The sequence below is a fragment of the Numenius arquata genome, chromosome 6 (assembly GCF_964106895.1).
Source record: "Numenius arquata chromosome 6, bNumArq3.hap1.1, whole genome shotgun sequence".
In the NCBI taxonomy this organism is placed as follows: Eukaryota; Metazoa; Chordata; class Aves; order Charadriiformes; family Scolopacidae; genus Numenius; species Numenius arquata.
In genome coordinates, this window is record NC_133581.1 from 15,042,798 (window position 1) to 15,066,677 (window position 23,880).

The 23,880-nt window shown below is 37.3% G+C and overlaps 1 protein-coding gene across 1 annotated transcript in view; it reads left to right on the forward strand.

Moving 5' to 3' along the window:
• Positions 1 to 1,346: 1,346 nt before the first annotated feature.
• The window catches only part of MUC2 (mucin 2, oligomeric mucus/gel-forming), a 62,254-nt gene continuing 39,720 nt past the window's right edge, over positions 1,347 to 23,880 (forward strand). The window contains 24 exon segments of the mRNA XM_074148738.1: positions 1,347 to 1,416; positions 3,035 to 3,299; positions 5,834 to 5,948; positions 6,572 to 6,662; positions 7,056 to 7,165; positions 7,400 to 7,616; positions 8,073 to 8,198; positions 8,913 to 9,030; positions 9,351 to 9,489; positions 10,132 to 10,242; positions 11,252 to 11,321; positions 13,397 to 13,534; positions 14,108 to 14,272; positions 14,878 to 14,972; positions 16,342 to 16,472; positions 17,130 to 17,381; positions 18,298 to 18,350; positions 18,637 to 18,746; positions 19,173 to 19,324; positions 19,781 to 19,919; positions 20,477 to 20,587; positions 20,902 to 21,081; positions 22,074 to 22,313; positions 23,345 to 23,501. Of these exon segments, the coding sequence (XP_074004839.1) occupies positions 1,347 to 1,416; positions 3,035 to 3,299; positions 5,834 to 5,948; positions 6,572 to 6,662; positions 7,056 to 7,165; positions 7,400 to 7,616; positions 8,073 to 8,198; positions 8,913 to 9,030; positions 9,351 to 9,489; positions 10,132 to 10,242; positions 11,252 to 11,321; positions 13,397 to 13,534; positions 14,108 to 14,272; positions 14,878 to 14,972; positions 16,342 to 16,472; positions 17,130 to 17,381; positions 18,298 to 18,350; positions 18,637 to 18,746; positions 19,173 to 19,324; positions 19,781 to 19,919; positions 20,477 to 20,587; positions 20,902 to 21,081; positions 22,074 to 22,313; positions 23,345 to 23,501 (3,355 nt within the window).

The following is a 23,880-nucleotide window of genomic DNA, read 5'->3' on the forward strand; positions in this document are numbered from 1 at the left end:
GTTTACTTGTAATTTGAGCAATGAAAGTAAGGAGCACTGAACGATTAAGAGGATTAGGGATTCTTAGACACTGCATTGAGAAACTTTTGATGAGAAAATACAGAGCCTGGCTCTTTAAGAAGTAAACTTTGTTTGTGGTATGAAGCAGCCATGTTAAAAGATCTGTTGGAGTAAGTGTATTTTACCTCAAGGATCCTGTGTTTTATCTTCTGAATAGAGTTGAGAAACACCTCGTCAAAGGAATTTTTCAGAGTAAAATACAGTGCATGTAGAAATCTTGTATTTCTGAAGCAATGTTCTAAACTAGTTCTTTGTTCTGTTTTCTACTCTCTTCTCCCAAGGACCCTCTTCATTTTTCTCTGCACAAAACAAAGCTGACTCTATTGCCTTTGTAGGATCTGACATGGGGCATTAGACTGTAAATTTATCATTCATATAGAAGGTAAGCGAGATCAGGCTTTTTTAGGGGGGACTTTGTCTGAAAATAATAGTTATTCAGTCTGGATGGTAATGTTTTCCCCTTTTTCTTTTCTTTTCCCCCTCCATCCCCCTACCTTCCCACCCCCTTCTTTTTTCCCTAAAGCTTAATGTGTTGTGTGAGTCTCTACAACCTTTTTGATGGACCTTCTGTTGCATCAGGACAATGTTTGATGTAGCACCTCCTTTGCTGTGAATTCCTTGAACTTACCTTGTTAGTTCATCTCAGCTATGTTTTGGGCACAATATGCAGTATGGGCTATACCTTGTTTTAGATGCTCCCAAGAGCTTTGCAAATAAAAGAAATCCAACAATTGCTTGCAAAATAATTTTACCATGCATGGTGTATCATTTTTATTTGTAAGAGTTACTGTTGTCTACAAGGAACTTTACAAGCATAGTTTGATTTTTACAGAAATCATTCTGTGTGATGGTGAAAAAGGAAAAATCCTTTGGCTTTAAAGCCATTATTTGAGGGTATGTCATCCTAAACTTCCTTCAAGGGATTTCTTTGTTCAGCCACTCCAAAATTCATTATTAGTTATGGGAGTTACCGAAGGTTAAACTTGGAGTGAGCATTTGAAGAATTTAAAAGCATAGCATCCTGTAGATGAAATAGAGCAATAAAAAATTGCATGACTACTGAATCAATATTGTACCATTTCCTGTATACTGAATTCCTTCATTTATGGTGAAAAATACCTGTCTGTTTACTTCTTATCTTCTGTAAATATCACGCCTATTTTTTTACCCCTCCTCTTTCCTTCTCCCTTTGTATCTCCTCCCTTGTGAGAGAATCAATTGCATCAGTGGATATTATATAAAGAAAAGTTTTCAGTGGAGTTCCCAGTTCACCCACCTTAGCCACCATGGGGCTAAGAGTTGCCAGTCTTTTTATACTCTGGCTGGCTCTTTCCAATGCAAATGAAATAAGAAAAGGTAAGCTCTAGAAAAGAAATAGTAGAAGATTGTCTCTTAGAATAGGGGGAGAGAATTAAAACAGCACTGCAGAGGTAGAAGGAGGCAGTGCATTTAAATAATGCACTGGAGTTTTAACGTGCCTACATTTCTTAAACTTTCAAATACTGAGGCTACATGGCTCAGCCAACATAGGTAGATACTGCTCACTTTGGACAGATTAGTACCTATATTCACTGCATTAATCTCTAGTTTGACGTGCTTGAAAAATATTTTCAGTTTTACTTTTCTTTCCATGTGTTGAGACTTTTCTAGGTATGACAGCTGCTTGGCAGAAGGTACTATAGGAGTTGGGGAGGTTCATTGTTACAGCAATGAAGAAAGCGGGTGATTATGCCTCCTCTTACTTTAGAATGACATAAATACTTCAAAAGTGAATGTAGTAATGTTGGACAAGGCTCATTTTATCATTCAGGATATTAATAATCCTTCTGTAAAAGCTCTAATTTACTCTGTTATCAACTTTGTTTTGAAATGGAGCACTCGTAACGAAAAATATTTTTGGAAGAATAGGTGATGAATTTTGTGCGGTGATCAGGTTTGGGGTATTTGCTTGGTCTGCTGTGTCTTGAATTCAGCAATGGGAGGAAAGCATTATCTTGTATCTGATATCTCAGCTGTGAGCTCTGGGAAAATCTCTGTGTAGCCTTCCTTCTGGGGAGACAAGCACACCAGCTTGGCTGGGTGTATCTGGTATGACTAATACTGTCAAACTACTTAAAGGTCCCCTTGATAGTTTCACTTTCTCAAGTTAAACACTGCAAGAAAATCTTGTGAAGATGAGTGGCATGTGTGCCTTTGATACCTTGGCAAGCTTCTCAAGTATGCTCAGCTTTTATGTTCATCTACGACATCTTGAGATTTATCAGATACTGTCTTAATTTGTATTATTTGTTGATACAGATGGCTGGGAAGGGAACAATATCATTAGCTTCATCTTTTGTTATTTAAAAAAAAAAAGTTTTTTTTTTTTCTCCTACTGTGGTTATTTTCTGACCTATCTTCTGAAGAATTTCTATTCTGTGGTAATAGAAATCACTAGTTCTGTTAGGAAAAAAAGGAAATTCTTTAAAATCTCATGTTGTTCACATGTCCTCTCATAACTTATTTACCTTCCAGAGTAGGAGTGGTACTTCCTTGGTTTCCTAACTCTGTTTCCTTTCTAGTCGATGTTGCATCAGGGAAGAAAATAGCTCTTTAGCAATATTAAATATTTCTAAAATAATACCGTGATTCAGAATAAATTCATTTATTTGGCAAAGCAGCTCCATTGCACTGATGCACCAATTTATTAGTGGTCAGAGGGTTAAGTTTCCCTACCTTTTGCAGACAAGTTCCTTCACCTCAGTAAGGATTATAAGACATACCCAGGTCTCAACAGTATTTGTTAACATCTTATTTTCCCTTTAGAAGTTCACATGTATTCTGCTTAGTAGACAGATGCTTGATCAGGCTTCAGATCTGTGGAATCACTGTGCACGTAATTGCAAGTGCTTTCTACTGTATAATGCAACACATACCTTTTCTTGACTCTAGCTCATTCATTTGACTATTTTAATTCCTATTTCTTTTTCTTCAGGAAGGACAAGAAACCATGGCCACTATGTCTGCAGCACTTGGGGAAACAACCATTTCAAAACTTTTGATGGAGACATCTATCAATTCCCTGGCATTTGCGAGTATAATTTTGCTTCTGACTGCCGAGAGTCTTACAAGGAGTTCTCTATCCACATTCAGCGTGCTCTGAACAGCAATAACCACCCTGAGATCCAGTACATTCTGCTAACAATCAAGGACTTTACAGTGTACCTCAAACCAAAGCTGGCTGTGGTGGATGGACGGATGTAAGTTCCTTTAGTATAATAGTATTTCAGAGAAATGTGCTAGGAAATGTGTGGGATATTGATTCTTTACATTGTGTTCTGTATACCATTAAGGCAACTGCTACAAGCATTTCCACAAGCAAAAAAAAAAAAAAAAAAAAAAAAGCCTTTTGAAATCCAGCATAAAAATTTCTTAAAACTTGATGATAAAAATCCTCATTTCTACACTGGCATAAGTAATGATCTAAATGCAAGTCAGGAAGAGTTTTGAGTGAATTGTTCTTGTTTTCTGGTTGTGCAGTAAACAAGGAAACTCATGAGCCAGATCTTTCACTGGCATAAAATGACACAGCTTCATTTGTTTTATGGCATCATGTTGAGTTTACCTTAGCAGATAGTCTAGCAAATCCTCAAATATGAAGATACATTTCTCCAGGGTCTCCGTTTCTCTTATTTTGTGGCAGAAGAGAGGTGCTTTTTTCTGATCTTCATAAATAATTCTTTAAGGTCTGATGGCCATTCCTCAAGAAATTATAATAGATATAATGCAGGCCAAAATTTACAACAATTAGTATATGGCAGTATGTACTTTTTCACAGTGAGCTGCAGTATTTTTCTCCTCCCATAACATGGTCACACAAGGAACTAGCCTGATACCATAACTGGTGCGAACTAGTGTCTTAACCTAGCTTTTTCTGTCATTAGCCTATCCTTTCAGTGTGTGTATATATAAACACTCAAACAAGTAAAGCACCTCATAGGTTAAGACATAGTTCTGAAGATGGAAGAAACTGGCTGCTGGTATAACTCAGCATAAATTTTAAAATATCTTTCTATTGCCATTGAAGGACTGTCCAGAACAGTTTTTGCTTTGAGGTTTGGAAGCTGCTGCAATGAAAATCTGTTCAAAGACAGAAAACAACATTTAGTCTTCCAAGGATCATACTAGAATGCATAACAAAATGACATGAAGTTATAAAAAATGCATTCTTGCCCCAAATTGAAAAAGCTTTTTATTGTGCACTCAGGTCTTAAAAAAAAAGCTCCATGAAAAACAAGTTTAGAAATCCTTTAAAAATTGTTTTTCTTAAACCAAGCCTCTTTTTATTTTAGATAGTATTCATAAAACAATAGATCCCTTCTGAACAGAAGGCTTGTAGAACAGGTTTTTGCTGTATGGGGGATTTAGTTTTTTGTAGAACTTAATTTCCCATATTGCTCTTTAAATGGAAAATGATCGATTGTCATGTAGCATTTCACACTACTGAAGTGAAAACTGTAAAGTAGAAAAATGTATGAATTTGCCTTTTAGTACCTGATCCACCAATTGATTAAATGTCATAGTGCTAGCAAAAAGAGAAATATTCCATCCTGTGATAGCTGAAAGGTGAAAAGTCACCCAATGTTTTATAATTCCTCTCCAAGAACATGATCTCTTAAACCATGATTGACCAGAGGATGAACAATGCAACCAAAAGTAGAAATAACCACTTCTGAGTTCCTGCCTACTATTTAGACATGTAAGTCGTTTGGACATGTTAAAAATGCCTGAGGTAAATAGTTGGAAAAATCCCAGTGACAGGAACTTAGGAGATAAAATTCTCCCAGTCAAGAGACTAGTTAAGAGGAGATGTGCATAAACATACATGAATCCCATTAAGTAATAATTACATTGGCAAATCGGTAGAAAATGAACTGGTTGATTTGACTGGATTCCAGTTTACACTACTGTTTGAACAGACTATTTGTTTAGATTTTTATAGGACTAGGCTGTTTGCCACAATACCTTTATTGCTGAATAAAATTCAGCAGTATCACTTGTTACATAGTACACTCTAAGACTGATGTACAAGAACAGGAGAAAGATCTGATGAATTGATTCTTTATCAGACAAAAACATCTATGATCAGCCTCTGCAAAATAACCTACATCACATTAACATCCCTTGCTGTCACCATTAACAAACTTGGTCCTCTCAACCAAAAACTAATGAACTAACTACTGAAACAAACTACTGAATTCCTCGTAGCATGCTCATTTATTTTCAAACTTTTGTTGGCAGTTCCTGTAGTTCCTGTATGTGCCTGTGCTTTTTGAACTCTCTCTTGAGGAGGAAGATCCTTCCAAAGTAACATTAATTCTCTCTGAAATAGTTGTCAGATCTTTTGGTAAAGAAAAGCTTCCATTTATGTGTTATTTCTTTCATTGAAGTAAACTATTAGCGAGTGTTTGAATATCCTCTGTTAATACCACAATGATGATGGATTTTCTTTGGTTCAGTTGAATACATCTGACATTTTTGCTTTTTCTTAAAGAACCCATACCCTCAGGGAAGCTTTGCCTCTGAAATTGCCTTGCCTTTTTAAGGCAATGTGTTATCACGTCAAGTGTCAGGGAGAGAGGATTTTGTTCCTCATTAAAACAAGGCATCCTGTGCAGCTAGGATCAAGTGAAGAGAGTGGTTTCTCTATTCATTAAGTTATTGGCTTATTACAGAAATTCATGTCACCCCTTATGTTTCTGTACTAATGTAAAGTCTCTGATTTTCTTCCTAGTGTGAAGACACCTTACTACAGCTCTGGTTTGCTCATTGAAATCAATGACATTTACACCAAGGTTTATGCCAAATTAGGCTTGATTCTGATATGGAATCAGGAAGATGCACTGATGGTATGTATGATCCAAGTCTGTTTTATTGGTATTTCCTGGGTTTAACAGTCTACTATATACTGAACAGAAGTAGAATCTCACAAAGTGAACAGAGCTAAAGTGTTAGGCTGACTCATCCAACTGATACTTATTTAAAAACATAAAGTTATTTTCTTTGCAATGTGATAGAGGTTGCAGTATGACATGCAGATGATGTTAGTGGTCTCAGGAAAGGGAAAAGGAGCTTTCTGGAAATAGCTAAAGTTTTTGCTATAGCACCCCCACAATCGAATCTGTATTTTCCTTCATTTGTCTTTTGAAGGACTGCCATCATCAACTTTCCTAATTTTAACCCAGTAGGGAAAAGAAGGAGAAAAATAAACAAACAAAAAAGTCCCGTGATTTTAAGAATCCTTTACTTTTCATTTTTATCACAATGGTGGTTACTGCCATTACTGAAATGTAGGACCTTCAGTCACTTTCTGTTTTCTGTGTTTCTTTTTGCATCTAACTGCATGTTTATTAACTATATTACAAATTCATTTGCGATAGCTACTTCTCTAAGAGTTTTGTATTCATTTGCTTTGGAATGTCTTCATGATCCAGATAATTTTATGGGTTTTCTTTTTTTTCCCACTACCTAGGTGGAGCTGGACAGCAAATTTAATAACCATACATGTGGTCTCTGTGGGGATTACAATGGAGTTCCAATCTACAATGAGTTTATCAATGGAGGTGAGTCTTCCTACCATACTAACAGTTACCACAGAAGATAAGCTGATAAGCACTGTGCATAGGAGCATCACAGGAGAACAAAATTGTCCTCAGAGATTTTTGTGATTGCCCCAGAATAAACATTATGTTCCAGTGCTGTATTCCTTGTCTAGGTTATTTTATTCCAGATTAATCATCTTGTTCTTTTCTCTACTGGCCTTCTTTTCCTGTGTTCTTTAAATTTTTAAGCACACTTAGACATAACAGACAATTCAAAGCAGAAACCTGTGTCTGACAGGCATATTTGATACCATAGTAGCTGTTTTCCTTGATCCGTAGAGTCTTGAAAATCAAGCGCTCCTTGTTGTCAATTTTTGGAGCTTAACAAGACCTCTTTGTATTTTTTTCTCATAGATGCAAGCTACAATTCAATAACGTATGGGAATTTACAGAAGATCAGCAAACCTAATGCCAAATGTGAAGATCCTGATGAAACTCAAGCTCTTCCAAGCTGTAATGGGCATGTGAGTATTCCTAATGGCTAACTTCACTTGCATGGGCACATGGAGACATCCTTGTGCTATGGGGAGTTAATGTGTGAGGAGGTGGGAAGACTTTGTCGCTTCCAGGGACAGTCTTCTTACTTTCTTGAATAACTGGTGCTGTTCAGAAGACAACAGTTTTTATGACTAGACAGGAAGCATCTAGAAGCTCAGGTGCTTACAAATCTCTTAAAAATTATTACTCTTCCTCCTTAGCGTGATGAGTGTGAGAGGTTGTTGACTTCCTCTGCATTTGCTGATTGTCGTTTACGCCTTAATTTGGAAACTTACATCCAAGCCTGCATGCAGGACAAGTGTGCATGTAATGGAAATGAGGACTCCTTCTGCCTCTGCAGCACCATCTCTGAATATTCTCGCCAGTGTTCGCATGCGGGTGGCCGCCCAAGTGAATGGAGGACACAGTACTTTTGCCGTAAGCAGCTATATAAATTTTACAAAGAAACAACTATTTCATGGATATAGCACTATGAAACATTTAAATTCATTCCTTCTTTACAAAACTATAAGCATATATGATAAATATCATACCAGTAGTGCAACAAACTACATACCATGTTCTTCCTGTTTTTTTCTTCTATTACCCTTGTTATTAAGAAATCTTTTTCAGCAACTAGAAATTCTGATTGCATTAGAAAACTCTGAAGTCTGATGCTGCAGATGACTAGTATAATTTGATCTATTTGAGATGAAAAGAATAAAATACCAAAAGCAGGTAAAACAGTTCAGAAAGGGACAAAAATGCTTTGCCAGATGGAATCTGGCTTGGGACACCACTGGCTTGAGGGGAGCAGGGGATGTAATGTGTGATTTCTGAGGAATGATGAACTTTACACTCAAATAACTAATGGTATCTTTCTCATTCTTTCAGCCAAGACCTGTCCTGATACCATGATCTACAAAGAAAGCAGCTCACCCTGCATGGATACTTGCTCACACTTGGGGATCAGCAGCCTTTGTGAAGAACATTACATGGATGGTTGTTTCTGCCCTGAAGGCAAGAATTCTTATTCTAGATATTGTATATGGAACAAAACCAAGATCTCTGGCAAAGGAGGTCACAGCTAAAATATTAAATGTAGTCAAATTGTATCTTAAAAATTAGTACTACTACTCATTATTTCCCCCCCTAGGGGGAACATAATTATAAGGTGTTTTATTTTAAAAAGGCATCATGATTGATTAATTAGTGATTTTATAGTTAAATCATATTAACACAGTGACAGGTAATAAATTTGCTTTTTACTTCTCAACAAATGGGTTTCTGCTAATATATAGAAAATCATGCATTTGGGGTTTATTAATTCTGAGGCAATGGACATCATTTGCCAGAGAGTGATAATGAGGGGGGCAGTGAGTGAAATTCTCAGACTTACTGTCAGGTTTATGAAAAAAGATTACAATGGTAGTCTATAGAGTATGCTAGAAGGACTGAAAATCCAAACGTACAATTCTGAGATTGTTTTTATATACTTATATTAAACTTTTTATCTGTGTATATAAATGGATAGACTTGGACTTTCAAAGCCATATAAAAGTGTTTTCCATTTGTCTTATATTACAAAAAGTAAAAACAGTACTCTTCACAGTTTTGATGATCTCTGTCTCTGCTTTCTGTGTCAAGTTGAGAGCGTGCCTCCTCTGAGTTTCTCCTCTGTGGAAATTGCTTATTTCAGAAGGGGCTGGAATAGTTTACTCTTGTGCTTTACAGGAACTGTGTATGATGATATTACTGAAAAAGGCTGCATACCTGCTAGCCAGTGCCACTGCAAACTCCATGGAAAGGAGTATTCACCTGGAGAAAACATTACCAATGAATGTGAAGAATGGTAAAGATCACGATTGTTTTTACACCTTTCTTTGAATGATTGTAAATGGGTCTGCATTTTTCAATCTTCCATTTAGTCATAGGAGACTTCCTGAAAACATTCTAAACTTAACATTTATGTTGCATGTGTATGCAACCAATTTTCTGAAAAAAAATGTTCTATCTATGCCATATGGCAGAGAGGAAATCTTGAGGAAATGGTCAAAGACAGTTTTAAAACACCTGGGGGTATCTTGGTGTTTGCTAGGTATACAGGTGCTTTCAGTGCTCTCAGCTCCTGTAATACTTACAAGTATTTTTTTATTATTTATCTGTTTATAGCACCTGTGATTCAGGCAGATGGATGTGCAAAGATTTACCCTGCCCAGGCACATGTTCAGTGGAAGGAGGTTCCCATATAACCACCTTCGATGGGAAGAAATATACCTTCCATGGAGACTGTTACTATGTGTTGACCAAGGTACTCTGTACTGTAGGGCTTTTCTCCTGTAGAGTAAATACAAGTCTCTCTGCACAGCTGTGAATAGTTGCTTTATTCCATTCTTATGGGATGAAGGAAGCAGAAATGCTAAAAGCTGTACTGGAAAATTCAGGATGGGCTGTAATAACCCTAGGGATGAGTTGGGCACTTACTGCAATGGGTTATTAACTTAGACAGCAGACTACATATGCTGTCATTATCCAGTGGAGTCCTTCATGTATAAGAAATCAAAGGATCACTCTGGCTGCACAGATAGGTAGACTGCAAAAATTGCCATTTCTCAGGATTAGAAACTCTCGGTCAGATCTTTAATAGCTGTGTCTTTGTCTGAGTGTCAAAGCCAGCTAGGGAAAGCAGCTAGGCAGCTATTTCATTCATCTGTTCCTAAAACACATGACGCCTGTTATAGAGAACACTAAATATCTTGTTGAACTAGAAACCATACCACTGAATTTATTTGAAAGATGGTTCAGCTTCCAGAGCCAGTGCTGAAATGATGATCTTAATAACTAAGTTCTATAGTAATCATTATTGTAACTGATGACTTTATTCTTTGTTTTGGAAATCATCTTGTGAGATTTTTGATTGGACTAATGGACATTTATTTCACTGTGGTTTTAGGGTCCTGCAAATGACAGTCATGCTCTCCTGGCAGAGCTGGCTCCCTGTGGCTCCAGCGACAGGCAGACCTGTTTGAAGAGCATTGTGCTGTTAGTAGATCACAAAAGAAATGTAAGTGTTCTGTGGGTTCTGCTAGATATATTGAAAATTAGCATGATTCCCTTACTGTGGAGCAATAACTAATTCTTCTGGAGTCGCTCTTCTGGAGAGATAAGACACCTCAGACAGGCTGCGAAACAACTCAGGCTTCTGTCTTGAGAACTTGAAACTAAACTGAACAAAGATGAGATTTAGATAAGCTGACGTTTTCCACTCTTCCCTTGTCTGCTTTGTGCTATGTAATTATTCTCACTGCATTCCAGGCTGGCTGGAAGTAACAGTGCCATTCTTCCTCCCCTCATAGTCTTTTACTTTGTTCAGATATAATTTTATAGATCTAATTGAGTCTTTTTCAGAAGAGATTCCATCTTTGAATTTTGATACAATCCAACCTTTGTAAATTATTATATTTTCCTTCACTGTAGTATTCTGTTTGGTTATGGGAATATCTAGACTATATTTATACATAATTTTACATACATGTACACATAATTTTCCTCCTGTATTTCTGGTCTTCCACGTCCTTGCCAGCATAACCAGAACAAAACCAAAACAAATCAGAAACCCATCATTTTATGTTTCGGGATGTACAGTCTAGAATTTTATGAGGAAGTTTAATGAACTGTTTCTTACCATGCCAGAATCATCCTAAAGCACTGCAAGGAAGCTGTGGCACATGCTTTTATAGGGAATAGGAACTTGCTATAGATCCTGAAGGCCCAATATTTTCTTTTACTTGCTGAAACCAATCTACCCAATATAAAGGAGCTTTGCATTTCATTACTGCTATAAATTGTTGCAGGCAGGTGTAAGTGAAACACTGATTAGCAAGATGAAACCTTACTTTTATCCTACAGGCCTGCTGCCACATTCAGTTTTCACACAGGTTCTTCCTTTTCAAGATTTTAAGTTCTAGTCACAGTCTAAACATGCAAAATGTCTCCCCTCTTAATTTTTTTTTTATTAGTTCCTTTTGCTCTCAGTACCTGGAGTCCCATTGATTCTATTTTCTATTATACAGGTGGTAGTTTTCAGATCAGATGGCAGTGTGTTGCTGAATGACATGACAGTGAACGTGCCTCATGTGTCAGGTAAGGGACGTAGCCTTGGGTGTCATGTGTCAGACATGACTTCTCATGTGGGGTTGTATTTTTTCAGATGCAAAAGTGGAAGAGAGGCGTATGAAATTTGTTCAGGTTTTGGAACAGCTTGGGGATGAATGTGATTTACTAGTCATCACTAAGAATTTTATGGGCAGACTGACTCGGTATACAGTGAATGATTGAAAAAATATGTCCCGTCACTTTTTTCATATGTCTTGAATATACTTCAGCATGTAGCTTGGGAAAGAGGGATTGTCATGGCATGAATTTCAAGCAAATAACCTGCCTGTAGGGAGGCATATTTAGCACTTTCCAAGTCTGGCTACAGAGTGTAGGCATGTCCTGTCTCTCAGTCATGGTGAGGCTCAGGCATGTCTCTCTCACCTCACTTCTTCCCCATGTTTTTGTTTGGGTTTTTTTGTGGGGTTTTTTGTGTGGGTTTTTTTGTTTTTTTTCCTGTGGGGAAAAAAGACTGGCAGAAGGTAACTGCTGTGTTTTCTGGTCAAGCAGGGCAGGGAAGAAGGTTGTTCTGTGTAATACCCTCTCATCTTCCCAGCCTACTTGAGATATCAGCATCTTTATATATAACCAGTGGATTTAGAAAAGTACTTTCAGAGGCTGATGCAGATCACCTAATTTAGGAGTCTAACTTCTGGTGGAAGGTCACTATCAGAGAGCAGCTTTGAGCTTTGGAAGTAACTTTTGAAAGGAGAACATAGAACTTCTCTTTTTCACTCCTTTTTAGACATGTTCGGGCAGCACACTGACACAGTATGTGTTGCTTCTTATTTGCTGGCCTATCTGCAGATGGCAAGTTACTTGCAAGAAAGTGATTCTTTATCTGAAAGGACAAATATTTATTCGATGATCCATTCATGAATGCTTTCACAAAAACAATTACAGTGTGTAGCTGAAAGTTTAGAGAAATTAAAGTGCTATAGGCAATAAATAGACCATCTAATAAGTAGATTAAATAGATAAATAGAGCATATATTAATAGATTTTCTGTAAGAAATTGGTTAGCCAGTAGATACTGTTTTTCTGGACTTTAGTAAAGCTAAAGTAAAACTACTTAGTAAAGCTATTAGAGAGTCCAGAGGAGGGTGGCTAAGATGGTGAAAAGTCTCGAGGGCAAGACTTGTGAGGGGCAGCTGAGGTCACTTGATTTGTTCAGTTTAGAGAAGAGAAAGCTGAGGTGTTACCATATCACAGTCTACAACTTCCTCAAGAGGAGCAACAGAGGGGGAGGCGCTGATGTCCTCTCGCTGATGTCCTCTCGCTGATGTGACCAGAGATAGGACATGAGGAGATGGTATGAAGCTGCTTCAGGGGAAGTTCAGATTGGACATTAGGAAAAGGTTCTTCACTGAGAGGGTGGTCAGTCACTGGAACAGGCTCCTGAGGGAAGTGGTCATGGCACCAAGCCTGTCAGAGTTCAAGAAGCATCTAGACGACACTCTTAGACATATAGTTTAGTTTTAGGTAGTCCTGTGAGGAGCGGGGAGTTGAATTGATGATTATTACAGGTCCCTTCCAACTTGATATCATCTATGACTTTATGATTCTAATTAAAAAGCCTGGTTCCTCCAGTATGCTAATTTCGTATGTCAGTTCTGCTGATTTTTTATAATGGCTTGATTAACTTCTGTATAAGCATCTAACATTTTATAAGTGGTAGTATTTAGCTATGCATTGGCTTGTAGAAACACCCCCATTACTTACTGTAAGCAACAGTGCTGGGATAATATTTTCTCAGAAAATCTCTTGCTCTTCAGATTCCTGAGCATCAAAGAGTTAGCATTGAAACTGTATTGCAAAAAATCTGAATTTGATTCTATTCCCAAGGATGAGTCATTATAGGTAATCAGCTTAAATTAGTGGAGACCTAGCAATGCAACTAGCATTGTATCTAGTTGCTCAGCGATTTTTAGAGGAAAACTATCAGTAATTTGATCCCAATCTCAGACTTTTCATGGCAGGTGATGCCTTAGAATCTAATAAGAAGTGTCTCTTTTGGCAGCCTATGTGTGTGTTTACTGCACAGTTCATGTTTTGTTTTTCAGCCAGCTTCTCAGTATTCAAGCCATCTTCCTACTACCTTGTTGTACAAACTTCTTCTGGGCTTCAGCTGCAGATCCAGCTGTTTCCAGTCATGCAGGTGTTTGTGACTGTGGATCAATCAGTTCAAGGAAAACTTCAAGGCAAGTGTCTATTCAAATGGAAAACAAAGCTGTGCTGTTTCACAGCTGAAATGTCATTTATTCTACGTGAGTGAAAATTCTTGCTACTTACTGATTCAGGAGGAGGAAACTAAAAGCCAAAACCGAAATAGTGGAAGAGAATTGACTCAAACTAGAAATGCATTTTTATTATTTGATATTGAATTGACCTATCACTCTGGTGCCTGTACATCAATGTTTCTTAGAATATACCTTAATTTTGTCTTCAGTTAAATTTTTAACTATCCACAAATCCAGGATTTTTGGTGCATTTTGTGGTTTTAATATCATCAGAAAGCATAAAAAATGCACGTCAGGGTGGTGATCCCCTGAGGCAGAGATATCTTCATGAAGACTACTCTTCTCAAGAGGTTAAAGATTTAAAATAGGGCTCCTAAATCTTCAGTACTTAGAGTATGCATTAATACTGAGGTGGAATAATCAGCTATATGAACTTCTCTTTCTAATGTTTGTGATCAGTTGTTCCTTTCCCTTTGACCTTTTAGAATAAGAATGAGTATAATCAGGTAAAATTTTTACCTTCTTTTTCAATAGGTCTTTGTGGAAACTTTAATGGAATGGAAGGTGATGACTTTAAAACAAGCAGTGGGCTAGTAGAAGCTACAGGTTCTGCCTTTGCTAACACATGGAAAGCTCAGTCCACCTGTACAGACCAGGTCGAAAAGCTGGAAGACCCTTGCAGTCTCAGTATTGAAAGTGGTAAGCACACTAATAAGTCAGATAGTTGGTTTCTTCCAGAATGAGCAGTGTTGCTATATATTACTGCAACTGGTGTGTAAGAGTTGTAGTGCGGCATTGAAGTTTTTTTAGAGGACTGCCAAATTAATTTCTGCAAGTATGTATACATACGAGCACTGATTTCCCATCAAATGGAAATTAAAATTTAGGGGGTGTTTGTAGAGGAATCCTGAGCTGGAAGGTAGGGAGGCAAGGTCTTTAATTTATACTAGCTGCAAAGGCAACTTGTATTTCCTAGTATTAATTATCACTATGTTTAACTTTAAAGCTTTATGGTCCCCAAATGGGAAGGGCTGTCACAATTCCATGTAGACAAGTTGGAGCAGTGAGATACAATTTTTGATTTTATGATTACATGTCTACTGCTAGATAACTGAATCAGAGAATAGAAATATACGTACAGTGAATGCATGTGCTTTCTCCACTTCCCAAAGTGAACATAGTTCTCTCATTTGTATTATTGTATGGCATTCATGTGACAACATAAATAGACATGGCACAAGGAAGATAAATGAATGTAGTGAATATAATGATATAATTTCTTTTTTCTCCCTTTTTTTTTCCAGCAAATTATGCTGAGCATTGGTGTTCTTTGCTGAAAAATCCAGAAGGTCCTTTTGCAAGATGTCACGTAATCATTGATCCTTCAGAATACTATAAGGTATTGTAATCTTGCACTCTTTTTAGTACTGCTTTATTTCAGACGGATCAATGTAGATGTTTGTCATTGTTCAAATATTTGAGACATTACTGAGTAGCTTGCCCATAAGAGCTGGTGAGGTTTTTGCTGTAATTAACTGAGGCAGCATAGCATGCATCCCAAGTATCTCCTATGATGACATTCTTATGGAATGCTGCTGAAGAAAAAATTTATTCTTCTGGTTTCGTATGTTTTGTATTTAATGTATTTGATATTTAATATTTGGTATTTGATGATTCAATAATTGAACTGGAAAGAAGAATCAAGAGATGCAGGTGTGCACAGAAAATTTAACTTTACCCTTACACATTAGTAGTTATTAAGTCAGAAAATTAAAAAAGTCATTATTTATTATCATTTTCATGACAGAATCACCATGGTTTCTTTTTGCCCTGTGCTCATCACTGTTGAGAAGTGATTGAGGCTTACCTGAGCAAAAAAGAAGAAATTCCTCAGTCTTTGCTCATACCTGGTACTCAGTCTGAGCTCAAATTTACTGAAGATCTTCATACATCTGGTTAATATCTTGCCATTACAATTTTTAATTTTTATGGATCTCTGCATTTCTAAGTTGTAACTGAGGGAGAATGGTAACAAAATCATAGAATCAGAGAGTCATAGAATAGTTTGGGTTGGAAGGGCCCTTTAAAGGTCACCTAGTCCAACCCCCCTGAAGATGTTGGGATGTCTTCAACTAGACATTCAACCTGACCTTGAACATTTCCAGGGATGGGACATCCACCACCTCTCTGGGCAACCTGTTCCAGTGTTTTGCTACCCTTAGCATAAAAAATTTCTTCCTTATATCTACTCTAAATCTTCCCTCTTTCAATTTAAAACCGTTACCCCTTCTCCTATTGCAACAGGACCTGCTAAAAGTTTGTCCCCATCTTTCTTATAAGCCCCCTTTAAGTACTGAAAGGTCTCAATAAGGTCTCCCCAGAGCCGTCTCTTCTCCAGGCTGAACAACGCCAACTCTGTCAGCCTGTCCTCATCTGAGAGGTGCTCCATCCCTCTGATCATTTTTGTGGCCCTCCTCTGGACCCGCTCCCGCAGGTCTGTCTTTGCTGTACTGAGGGCTCCAGAGCTGGACACATTACTCCAAGTGGGGTCTCAGCAGAGCAGAGAATCCTTCACAAAAGGTGTTGTTAGGAGGCTGGCTACTTTTTAAAGGTTCAGTCTCTGGTTTTTGTTCATTCCTTCCATTGTTCTTTGATCATGGAAATTAATAAAAGCGTCAGAAAAAGGACACAGGGTGTTTCATAGCAACTGAGTTGCAGTTACCCATTGTTTTTCTTTGGGTTTACTGACCCTTTCATTAATTTTTCAGAAATGTAAATACGACACTTGCCTCTGCGAAGACAATGAAGAATGCTTGTGTGCTGCCCTGTCCTCTTACTCAAGAGCCTGTGCTTTCAAAGGGATCATACTGGGAGGCTGGAGAAAAAGTGTCTGCAGTAAGTAGTGAAACCGTAATCCCTGTGGAATTAATTAGCCACGAGAAATATGCAGGTTCTCTCTGAATTTGGTTGTCAATGATCTTAATGTTAAGGGATTTGGAGTACCTTAGAAATGTCTAGTGGACTTAAAGAGACAATGCTTATATTTTTTAATTCATCTAATATTCTTTAGCTGTCATTTGTTCATGACATTTAAAAATAGAAAGCAGTATTTTTCGCTTTCACCTTCTTTCCCCAGTTTAAATAATAATGCTGTTTCTATCTTTGAGTAATGGAATCCCAGCCATCAAGGCTTTTACATTGTCTTTGCTTGTCAGTGTCTCTTTTTATCATTGTGCTTGCATTTTATCAACAGCACAGTACTGTTGTGACTAGGAGTTTATCATATTGTGCTCTCTCTCTGATTATCAGCATGTGAAACAAATATGGGTATACAAGCAGAAACTGTTAGTAGCAGTTAAAAAGAAGTCTTCAACTGGTAAAGCAAGTTATGCTAGCATTATTTGTGACATAATATTTTTGTGCTTTAATGAAATCTAAGGAAATATTTTTACCATTACATGCTGCACAGCCAAAGAAACCTAAACAGAAATGTCAAGGTTAAAATGTCCATCCTGCATCCTTTATTTATCAGTTTGTTTATTTTCCCCCCAGCTAGTGAAGTGTCTGCCTGCCCAGGAAATCAAATCTTCCTTTACAATCTTACAATGTGCCAGCAAACCTGTCGCTCTCTTGCTGATGGTGAAAAGCATTGCTTGCAAGACTTTGCTCCTGTGGATGGCTGTGGCTGCCCATATAATACATACTTGGATAACCAGGGTACCTGTGTGCCCATGTCCGAGTGCCCATGTTATTACAAGGGATCATACCTGGAACCAGGAGAATATGTCACCAGAGATGGAGAACGTTGGTATGTTTTATTGTGGCTTCTTGATTGTGGGGATAAAAGCCCTTTTAAAATTTGTTTATTAGGTGTAAGGTGCTTAGCTTTTTTTTGTGTGCTTTGATGAACTTTTGTTATGTGTTTCATACCATCTTCGTGCTGAGCAAAGCATCACACTGTTGCAATGTAATTTATTAATACTTGAGAAGTGCAGCTTTGTTTGGAGGTGTGAGTACTGGCCTTCACAGACAAATGCTATTATGAGGCTGCACTGTTAATAGGGCTTTGTTGAGCAGAGAGTTAAATCGAAGATAAAAGGCCACCTATAATATTATGTTCCTGTTTCTTTCTCTATCAGAGACAGATTGCTTGTGTTTTCCACTGGAGGAAGGTCCCCTTGATATGTGTTTACTATAGCATAGGCTTTTGAAAACCACTTCCAGGATTCTAGTATTTTTATCATGGACTCTGACAATTGTTTGCTGCATGAATCACCAGTGCAAATTGTGAAATACTTCCTTTTCTCATCCAGCAGACGAAGCATACAGGCTAACAAATTTGCAGCATAGGAGTTGAATAGGCATGAAATTATACTGTGTATCCAAATGAAGGCTTTGATTTAAATTATCATTAATATTTGTTTCATTATTATCTGCTTCCTGAGTCATCAAAAAAGCATAGTATTAAGGATTAATAGAATAGTTGTCTTTCCTTAAAACATAGCCTTTCTGTCATTATGCCTAAAATCTTGCTACGCTTTTTCTCCAAGTGAAAATTCATGAGTTCGCATCAATAGAATTGGCCTTGAAATATCAGTAGAAATTATGCAAGACCATCTCTGATAAATACTCTCAAATTTATATAAACAAATCCTTAGGTTTAAATTGAAGACACTGAGCTTACTTTTTTTTTTTTATTTCTATTTACTTCAATTCTTTTCTAGTGTTTGCCGAAATGCAAAAGTCCAGTGTACTTCGGTGACAATAAGAACGAAAAGTAAGTGACATTCTATAAAGTAAAATAAAACCAAAGCCAAAACACCACCTATAGACACAAAGGTACACTTTGAATTTGAATTCTCCACCTGTTTTTTTGTTTGTTTGTTTGTTTGTTTTTTCTCTATATGTGAAACAGTTACACATTTTCACTTTGTTCTGTCTTCACTGAGCCTCTTTTTTTTGTGAGTATAGGCATACCCTGAGATTTCTCAGTGGCTACCAACTTTCACATACATTTCTTTTGCTTTTTCTTGATTCACCTAAACCATCAATATACCTTTCAGTTGCAACAGAATGTTCTTCTAACAAGACGTACTTTGACTGCAACGCATCCCCACATTGGACTTCACAAACACCTGTACAACTTAGCTGTCATACTCGTGCAACTGATCATGTATGTATTCAGTTTTTCTCCATGTCATGTTACCTTTATTCTGTATTCTTTAGATGACAGTGCAACCCAGAAAATGCATTTCTAATAACAGTTTATTTCTCTTTGGTTTAATCTTCCTTTCTTTTCTCCACAATGACATTACTCTGTTGCCAATTTCATGATGATTCCCCTTATGTTTTCCCTCTCCTTTTTCTTTTTACTGTGTCTTCAGTAGAGTTGTACCTCCCAACTGAAATATGGTTTGGGTTCTTAGACAATCAAAAAAGAAAAGAAAAATATTAGAATCCTGGAAAGACAACCCTATAAAACTAATCAGTATTATGCTGCCTGGTTATAAATGCAGTTTTTACCAGAGCATTTATGAAGAAGTGGAAGAAAAATGTAGTGCTTTTTCATAAAGTAAAAATATCTCCTTATATTCCTTAGTTCCAGGCAGAGTGTGTCTCAGGCTGTGTGTGTCCTGAAGGTCTATTTGATGATGGGAAAGGGGGCTGTGTTGAGGAGAAGGACTGCCCATGCAGTCATAACAACCAGCAGTATTCTCCTGGAGAGAAGATAACAGTGGACTGCAACACCTGGTAATTTATAATTTTGTACTGTCTTCTAGAGTATATTGTATGCAGTAAATCAACAGTCATGTCTAGGCTTAGGTACAGTGGCTATAGTTGCAAATATAAGTCTTTATTTTCAGGCATACTTTTTGCTATCTGAGGAAATACAGATTGTGCTGAAAATATTGGGGTAATAGATACCTCTGTTTTCAGTAGGCATCTCTTGTTGTGAAAATGCACTCATTTTTTAAACATAAACACTTTCCGATCTAAAAAATGTAGCTAGCCAGAGTTAAAAATCATGTTATAGGCTTAAAAACAGGCTAAACTATTAAAGTTGAGACTGAAGACATCTGTAACACCGAAATGGGTATTGTGCACATTATCACATTGTATCAGGTAGCTGCTTGGTTTGTTCTGCAGTTTTCCAAACCGCGCACATTCGGTGAGATCTGAGAATTCAGCTCTTCTGCTCTCTTCTAGTACCTGCCAAAAAGGAGATTGGAGCTGCACTAAAGATCTGTGTTATGGGACTTGTATGATATATGGAAGTGGCCATTATATCACCTTTGATGGAAAATTCTATGATTTTGATGGGAGTTGTGAATATGTGGCTACTCAGGTAATGCTCATCAGGAGGGCTGAAATGACATCTGATTGCCTTGAAGGTCTACTTTCCTCTTTGGTTTTGTCATTCCTTGCAGCCTGCCATCACTGTTCCTGTGGTGTTTACACATTCTTCCAGGATAAATGTTATATTTTCAGCGCAGGCAAGCTGTGTGAATGGTTTTTTTTTCTGATAGAGTGGTCATAAATTCTATGTAACAGGACCATTTTACAATGAGAGTTAACAGCTCATCAGTTGTGAAATAAATCAAAAGTTTACAAAACAAAGTTATTTATATTTAAAGATATATTCCTCATTTTGCTTTATTGTCCCACTTGTTTCCCAGGGTTTGCCACATGTGAGACTGTATTAACTGTTTATATGTATGTAGAGATGTATGTGTATACCTTTGTGTGTCTGTAAAAATATATGTATATAAGATTTTACACATGAAGCAGTGGTAATGATTTATACATTGTGAAGATTTAAATTATTGTAATTATTATGATATTGAACTAAAAATTAAATATTCTACCTAATTTTCTTATGCTCAGTTTTTCCTTTTTCAATAGGATTTTTGTGGTGACACAAATTCCAGTGGCTCGTTCAGTATCATCACGGAGAATGTCCCTTGTGGAACTACAGGAGTTACCTGCTCAAAGGCTATTAAAATTTTTCTAGGCGTGAGTAATGATACTCAATGCATATACATCAGTATTCAAGTACTTAAAATAAAGTAATGCTTCAAAGCCACATCCCTAAAAACAGCTATAACAAGTAAAGGTTAGAGGCCCTATCAAATTAATCTGTAAAGTTGTCGATTCTCAGGTACTGAAACCTCTCCCAAACAAAGGTGCTACACCACTTTCTGTCATCTAGGAAAGTCATCCCAGACTTTGAGCTATTGGTTTCAGAATGAGTTGTATTATTATGAGTGTCTCATATTTTATGTCATCATAAAAGTTAGTGTTACAATATTTCTCTTTCTGCCTTTCAGAAAACTGAGCTGAAACTGGAGAACAAAGATTATAAAGAAATTCAGCGAGATATTGGTGATGATGTGCAATATTGGAACAGGACAGTAGGCCTCTACCTTGTTATTGAGGCTAGCAATGGTGTGATGCTTATCTGGGATAAGAAGACTACTGTTTTCATCAAGCTGACCCCTGATTACAAAGTTAGGACCTGTCTGTCTTTTTCTGAAGTAGTAGTATGAATAGATAAATGAAATAAGGAAACATAAATGTTTTTTTAGTCAGTCTGTATTTAATTCCTATATCCTCTGCATGTTGATGATTAGCTTGCATTATTATCATAGCTTGCAGAGGTGCTACTGCAGTTCCTTACAGTTCAGTAATGCATTACAGAGGATGCATACCATACGTTTGCAATAAAGCTAGACATCTAATGCATTCTGAGTTTGAGAATATTAAGAGCCAAACATTCACAGTAATTTAGGGGATCCTGCATGGAATCTCAACCCTGACTTAAAATAGAACTCCCAATGCAATGTATGGAGATGGTTCTGATTTCTGAAAATTGGCATACTGAATTATAGAGTACTGAATTCATTGGGCTGAATGAGGTGGTGTGGGGTTGTATAAACAGGGACATAGTGTTGCTTGAGGGGGCTGATGTACCTTAAATAGCATTACCAAAATTTCATTATTGTGGGTAAGTTGGTAAATTCTTTCTTTTGAGAAAAATGAGTCCCTGTCATTTTTTTTCCCATGGATTAAGAAATGGTGCTCATTATGTTAGAAACTTTTAATAAAAACACTTTTAAGCAGAATGAAATTCCATCAGGCTTATATTAATAGCTAAATTATGAAAAATTGAGAAGAATGGGAAATAAATTATTTTTTCCTAGCTGAACGAGGCTTAGCCACTCTTTAGTGTTATAACTTGGATGAAGAGCCACCACAGAGACATGGAAATATACTGGATATAATTGGCTTCAGGGAGGGAAGACATGGCAGCTGAGTACACAGACAAATAAAGGTTTAATTTCTGTACAAATGATTTGCAAGTAAAGATGAAAATACATAAGTTACACAAAGAGTCATTTGTCCTTTTTAATGTCAGTGTTTTGCTCTTACTTTAGTGGAGTCTGTTTCTCACTTCCATGGTATGTTTAAAAGCTGTGGATATGTTAATTTTCTTTTCCAGGGCAAAGTATGCGGTCTGTGTGGCAACTTTGATGACAAGTCTAACAATGACTTTACAACAAGGAGTGGGCTGCAGGAGACTAATGCCCTGAAGTTTGGGAATTCCTGGAAACAGTCTTCCATGTGCCCAGATGTCACAGAAGAGATTAAGCCCTGTGATGTGAAACCACATCGGAAGTCCTGGGCAGAGAAAGAATGCAGTATCATCCAGAGTGAAGTCTTTAAAATTTGTCACTCCAAGGTTTGTAGAGGGCAGTAAGTGATGGGACAGCACAGTGCATTTCTGTTTGTGCAGAAACAAAGAGAACATCAGAAATGAATGAAGAGATCATTAAATAGAATGATCTTCAATTAGGTCTTCAACACAGCTATAGGTATCAGCACATTTCAGCTAGCCTAACTCAAAGTAGTTTGGGTGTCTGCGGCAACGGGACTGTATCAGTAGTGGTGCCAGCCCGGGTGTACAAACCCATATTCATCACCACAGTTTGTCTGCTACTGCTGTGTAAGCTAAGTTCAAAAATCTAGCATGAATAGAGCTGTGTGTGCTGCAGTTGCACTATCTCTTGTTGAGATGTCAACACTGTAAGTTCTGAAAGGCCTTGTGATCATCAGACGCCCTCTTCTGACAGAAATGCATACTATACTTGAAAGTTGGTCGTTGAAGAGACCACCGCTCCTTGTAATATTCAACCTACAGAAGGAATGTTCTTGGAAACTGCTGACATTGCACAGTTTAGGTGGGCTTAGCTGCTAGTACTGTGCCTCCAAATTGTCAGGCCCACAGCTTCTAGCTCACAGTGCACAGGAAGCACTCCTCTCTATTTCTTGTCTCTTTTCTGAAGTATGGTAATATTAACAACAGTTTGTTCTTAACTGACAGTGGAAAAGTCAAAAAGAACTATTAATTTAATTAATTTAATATATGTTTTATGTTGATTCCTTCACCAGCTAAAATCCAGTCTAAGTTTCTCCTCTTGCAGTCCCAAGCAAAAAAAGTGGAAATGTTTTGCTAATGTGTCACTGGATAAACTCCAAAAACCGGCAAGCACAAAATTCTCTGCTTCATATTTGCTGTGAAGTGCAGCCTTTCTGATATTGCTTACTACCTGGTTGGCAAAACTTGCTGGGAGATAAGATTTCATTTGGTAATTCTTAGAAACAGTCTCACTCTTGTCCAGCTCAATTCCCATATCTCAAGAGATATCTCAAACTTACTAGTTTGAAAACTAATTTGGAGATGGACTGGGACATCATTTCTTTCCCCAACAGGTGGACCCAATTCCGTTCTATGAAGCTTGTGTTCATGATGCCTGCTCTTGTGACAGTGGTGGAGATTGTGAGTGCTTCTGTTCTGCAGTTGCTGCATATGCTCAAGAGTGTACCAAGGCTCAGGCCTGTGTTTTCTGGAGAACTCCTGATATATGCCGTGAGTAACAGTTAAACACAACTGTATCTTTCTGGCTGCTGTCAGAAAGCCTATCAAATAAATCATTAATACTATCACTGCAAGGTCATGCAAAGTATGCAAAGCAATTTATTTTTGCACCATATCAGAGAACAAATAGAACTAGTAAATTTGTATATTTCAGTTGTCTTTATTCAGCCTAGCTTCTCTTTCTTTTTCCTTTTTCTTATCTTTCTCTTCTCACTTCCCTTTTTTCTTTTTTTGTGTGTTAAGGCTAGGTTTCAAGTCTTCCTTCCATTTTGCTTGATAACTGATGAACTGCAACTGCTGTTAGCTTTTGCTTCTCTCTTGTTTTTTCAAAGTATTCAGAATTTGATTTTAGCAAAAGTATATAGAAGTA